The sequence below is a fragment of the Pinus tabuliformis genome, chromosome 7 (assembly GCF_031772625.1).
Source record: "Pinus tabuliformis cultivar Carrire ecotype Pingquan chromosome 7, CPIR1, whole genome shotgun sequence".
Classification (NCBI taxonomy): Eukaryota; Viridiplantae; Streptophyta; class Pinopsida; order Pinales; family Pinaceae; genus Pinus; species Pinus tabuliformis.
The window spans coordinates 727,640,739-727,646,143 of NC_142293.1; the positions used below are offsets into that span (position 1 = coordinate 727,640,739).

Genomic DNA, 5,405 nt, shown 5'->3' on the forward strand with positions numbered 1-5,405 from the left:
TATGTATGTTTAGTCAAATATCAAGTGGGCACCTCGTAGATGAGAAATTGAATTTTTAGACGTCAAGTGGGCACACTAGATCAGGAATTGAATTTTGCATCCAAGAAGTGCCAACTCCATTTGAGTCATTTTGTTAATACATTTTTTGTTTTAAGATCCATTGTTGATCTCAAAATTCCCCTAATATTTATTTACTCAAATAATTATTATGAATCTAGTTGTTATTTTCATGGGATTAAACCATACACCACCATTTTTATATATTAATCTTATTTTCATAAAAAAATCTTAAACAATGGATATTTAAGGAGAAATTAATATTAGACGAACAAAATGATATTTAGAGAACTATTTATATCCATATAACTTGATTTTTTTCAAAAATGTGAAATTCAAGTTTATGTTATGCAAATGAAAAAACTTTCATTTTATGTCATAAATAAATTTATCCTCACAATTTTTACCCCTTGCAAACTTCATTAATATAATTTTATGAAATAAAAAAATAAAACTTTTAGAACTATTTCTTCTTTACTTATACCTTTCAATATATCCTTCCCACACATAAGTTATTAACTAATATCCAATATTTTCATTATTTATATTTTATTAGTTTCCTACTTTTCTGTATAAATTTTTTTTAGCATAACCCTTGAATATATTCTTCCCACCCATAAGTTATTAACCAATATAAAATATTTAAAAATATTATATTTTTAAGTAATGTCTCTAGTTATATTATTTTATCTTTTATCCACGAATCACATATCTAAAGTCAAGGGGAGAGTTTTAATTAAGTCTAAATAATTAAGTGTACTATGTTCCAGTTATTAAACCATTATATGCTGACGCCTTTTGAGTTTTTATTAACTGCACCCATGCTTTCAATAAACTATTAGTTAGGGCTGTGCGGCGCTTGACAGTTTGAGTGATGGGAAATTCATCGACAGTTTGACTTACGAAGTGTGTATAAACAACGTGAATTTCAAATTTATTCGAGGAACACAGAGCAAATGACAGGCAACCCAACAGAGATACAGTTTCGTCGAAATGAATGTAGTCGGTGACTGCAGCTGACAAGCTTCCTTCCTTCGCTGTTCCAAAACATTTTTTAATCGAAGAATACTCAGCTGTGCTCCACTGACTGCCATAAAGTAAAACAGTCAGTAATTAAGTGCTGCTCTCTGTCTGTCACCATCTGATTACTTCAGCCACGTTATAAGTAGGTAAAGAATTAAAAGATGTAAGAAGCCATCGCGATTCGCGACGTTGGTTTATTAGTTCGTTAATCCTATAAAAGGGCGTTCACGGGAACTTCCAGCTTCTTATCCGAGCCGTGCTAAATTATTTGTGTATCGTATGTGCGAGCTGCGATCTTTGTAGTGTTCGTAGACGAGTCCAGAAGCGGAAAAATATTGTTGATTATGGTATCCATCATTATGAAGAGAGGGCTCTTAATTCTTGCGGGATTGATAGTAGTAGCGACTTGTTGTCATGTAACCGCAGCCAGAAATTTAAACAAAGTGGTTCATGACCGTGTGTATAAACCCGACAATTTCATTGGAAGCGGAGGAGGTCTTGGTGGCGGTGGGGGAGGAGGCTTGGGCGGAGGTGCTGGAGGTGGCGCTGGAGGAGGCTTGGGTGGAGGTGCCGGAGGTGGCGCTGGAGGAGGATTAGGTGGTGGTGCTGGCGCTGGAGGTGGTTTAGGTGGAGGTGCTGGTGGTGGCGCTGGAGGAGGCTTGGGCGGAGGTGCCAGAGGTGGCGCTGGAGGAGGTTTGGGCGGAGGTGCTGGCGGTGGCGCTGGGGGAGGTTTGGGCGGAGGTGCTGGCGGTGGTGCAGGAGGAGGTGTAGGTGGCGGGGCGGGAGCTGGAGGAGGATTAGGAGGAGGTGCCGGCGGTGGTGCTGGAGGAGGTGTCGGTGGTGGGGCTGGAGCTGGAGGAGGATTAGGCGGAGGTGCCGGAGGTGGTGCTGGAGGAGGACTTGGCGGAGGTGGTGGAGCGGGTGGAGGGCTTGGTGGTGGTGCAGGCGGAGGTGGTGGAGTCGGTGGAGGGGTTGGCAGTGGTGGAGGCGTAGGTGGTGGAGCTGGCGGGGGATTTGGTGGAGGCGCTGGTGGCGGAGCTGGGGGAGGATTTGGTGGAGGCGCTGGTGGCGGAGGAGGAATAGGGGGCGGACTGTGATGAATCACCACCTGTGGGAACGATAGTGAATACAAGTATAAATAAAATAATATTTTGAGAGTTGGTTTCTCCAGAAATATTATGCTTGGCATGAGGCGGAGCTGGGGGAGGATTTGGTGGAGGCGCTGGTGGCGGAGGAGGAATAGGGGGCGGACTGTGATGAATCACCACCCGTGGGAACGATGCATGATAGTGAATACAAGTATAAATAAAATAATATTTTGAGAGTTGGTTTCTCCAGAAATATTATGCTTGGCATGATAGTGAATTAAAGTATAAATAAAATAATATTTTAAAAGTCGGTTTCTCATTGTCATCCTCTGCTGTTGCAAGCACTGCAAAGCCATTTATGCACTTTATGATTAAAATATATGTTGTATCCATATGTTCCCCTTTACCGTTGGGATTTTGGGGATTTTTTTGGTATTAATTTTATGGGATTTTTTTGGTATTAATTTTATAAAATATTGATGTCTTCCAATTTTTATGCCATAAACTAAATACATATTATTATTCTTTATTTTAATCTTTAATTCTACAGCGATGAAAAATGGTTTGATCAAAATAAGGTTACGTGAATGTTCTATAATATATTATTAATCTTATAGGGATGGCAAAATGGTTTTTATCTTACGATGGTTCGTTGATTGGTTTTATTTGCTTTCGAAGAAAGTGTGAGTTGAATTAATTAAATTAAATATATGGATGAGTTTACTTAATTCAAATATTTATATGTTTTATATAAATGTTTTAATTGAATTTCAATTGTTATATAATTTTATAGTTTTAAATTAGTATAATTATATTAAATGTGATTGATATATGTTAAAAAGGCATTAATTTCCATTATTTATATGTTAATTAACATTTTTAAATGAAATTTCTTAAAAGCTATATCATAGCTTATAAATAAAAATAATTTGCATTTATCAACATTGATGTTTAGCTTTCCTTTTAATTGTCACACAATTCATTTTTGTTGACGATGGTCGTAATTTCACATCTCATTGTTCTAATTATAATGAGATTTTTTAATTGTATTCGATTCCAACCTGAATAATTAAAGTTGGGGTTTTTTTTGAATATCCTATATCTTTTTGTTCTTCCTTATCAAAATATATATAGAAAATAATGATCTGCAATCTATAATTATTATATAAATAATGATCTACAATCATATAAAACAAAATTCAATAAATAAATCATAAATCTGTCAATCCAAACAACATAATGTCTCAATGAAAACCAATAATTCTATCCATCCAAACACTTTTCAAGATATCTTTATTGACCTCCAAAGCATCAAGCTCCCTGATTGAACAAACCCTTTTGGCACCCTCAACGCTAGTATACTCATAAAACCCATTGTATGTTGCATATATTGATAGGGGGTCAAAGGAATTAGATAATGTTGCAAATATTAATAGGGGGTCAAAAGAAATCTCTTTATCTAAGCTCTCCATAGTCCCTTCATCAAACTACTCACCAATGTGCTCCGTTTTGGATGAAACTTAATCGAAGCCAAGATAGTCGTATGAGCACTGTTAAGAAATACCTGTGACACATTCCAAGAATACAAATGCTATGTGATGACGTCACCATATCAACTCGCCATGTTACAGTTCATCGTACGAGAGGGTGATCAAGAAGTGTTCCCATAGCCTGTCCATAATTAACGACGATTTCGCTTCAATGGGTGTAATGGACAAAGAGGAAATTACATAATGAAAGAAAACGATTTCAACCGGTGTAACAACTCCAACTGACACAACTCAAATTAATTGATAAATAATTTTTTAATAAACTATAATGTTATTTTTTAATAAATAAAAAATAAAACCTATTAAAAAAATTATAAATTATTTATGTATTTTCTATGTTATTTTTTGGATTATGTATTAAATGAAGAATATTGTTATATAATATTTTGATAAGATTTTATTCATAATTTAAAATAAAACTAATTATAATAATTTTTTTTAAAATATTAATTATATATTTATTTTTTATCCTATTATATTGTATTTATATAGTATTCATAATCACTTTTGGAAATTTTTATATTTTATCTATAATTAAATATTTAAATGGAATACCACCTTACAAATGAAGAAAAGGAACTTGATATTGTATTTCTTATATTGGGAAGGTGTACAAAATAATGGTCTTCAAATATTGGTTTCAAGTCAAGAATTTTTAGAATTGGGTTGCAAAGAATATCTCCATTCCCAATCCTTGTAATAGAGTTTGTTTGTTTGTTTTTTCCTTTAAGTTGTCTTTGTATTGCAATATAATAGATTTGCATATGTTTAGCAAAATTACTGTCCCTGACTTCTCACCTTGGAAACCATACCAGAGGCAGTAAAGTAGAGAGTTAAGAATTTTGCAAAATTATAGAAAAGTCCATAAAAAATATAGACCGAAACCATTTTTTGCCCCACTTAGGAGTAGACTAGCAATAAGGGACAAAACTGACATCATGGTTGAGTTATTGAGTTTATGCTAACAAGAAAATTAAATTGATCATGGATGTAAATTAAAACATAGTTATAGGTCAACTCCATTTATTTCATTGATTACAACCTCTGTCATGGTATTGATATCTTGAGCTACTATTTCCTAGCACTCCCATTTTAATAAGGAAGGATGGAAGGAACACCAAGAAGAATAACTAAAAATAGAGAGTGCAACATAACCTCCATTGGCTAATCAATCTGCGAATTGATTAGTTGATTTATAGATATGTGAGGGAGTGGAAGCAAATATTAGACGAAGGACTTCTTTGATGAGATTCAGAGAGTCTTCCAGTCTCCATATTTTGGCAATTTTGAGAGGGGAGGATCCATAGAGGAGGTTAGTAAGTAGGGAAATAACAAGAGAGTCACCTTCAAGGATTAGGTGATGGAATTTGAGGGCGGAGGAAATTCTCAACCCCATTTCAACAACTTTTAGTTCTGCTGCATCATTACTATTGTCTCCAATGTAACCAAAAAATAGATGAATAATGTCTTGTTCTTTTTAGAAAAAGTCTCGCACATAGGGTGTAGTACTATGGTTTCCCTTGGGGGAACCATTGAAGTTTAGTTCGATAAAATTAAGAGGGGAAGACTAGTGTGAGGGGGAGGAGGAAATCAATGGGGTGGGGTGGGTTGGGGGGGACAGAGGGGAGTTTGGTAGGGGAAGAGCGAAAATTGAGAGTAGAAAGAAAAAGCACCTTGGAGTCTTGAA

At 35.3% G+C, this 5,405-nt stretch overlaps 1 protein-coding gene across 2 annotated transcripts; it reads left to right on the top strand.

Moving 5' to 3' along the window:
- The first annotated feature begins 1,191 nt into the window (after positions 1-1,191).
- Positions 1,192-2,219, top strand: LOC149249599 (uncharacterized). 2 transcript variants are annotated; one of them, XR_016265875.1, is made up of 2 exons: positions 1,192-1,620; positions 1,669-1,728. XR_016265875.1 is itself a non-coding variant. In XM_089456282.1 (2 exons), the coding sequence occupies exons 1-2, from the start codon at positions 1,425-1,427 to the stop codon at positions 2,175-2,177; spliced, it is 639 nt and encodes a 212-aa protein (XP_089312408.1). In that variant the 5' UTR covers positions 1,266-1,424; the 3' UTR covers positions 2,178-2,219. The 2 variants fall into 2 exon arrangements, 1 of the variants encoding a protein (XP_089312408.1); XM_089456282.1 differs by lacking the exon at positions 1,669-1,728 and adding an exon at positions 1,735-2,219 and having other exon boundaries at positions 1,266-1,620.
- Positions 2,220-5,405: the final 3,186 nt, after the last annotated feature.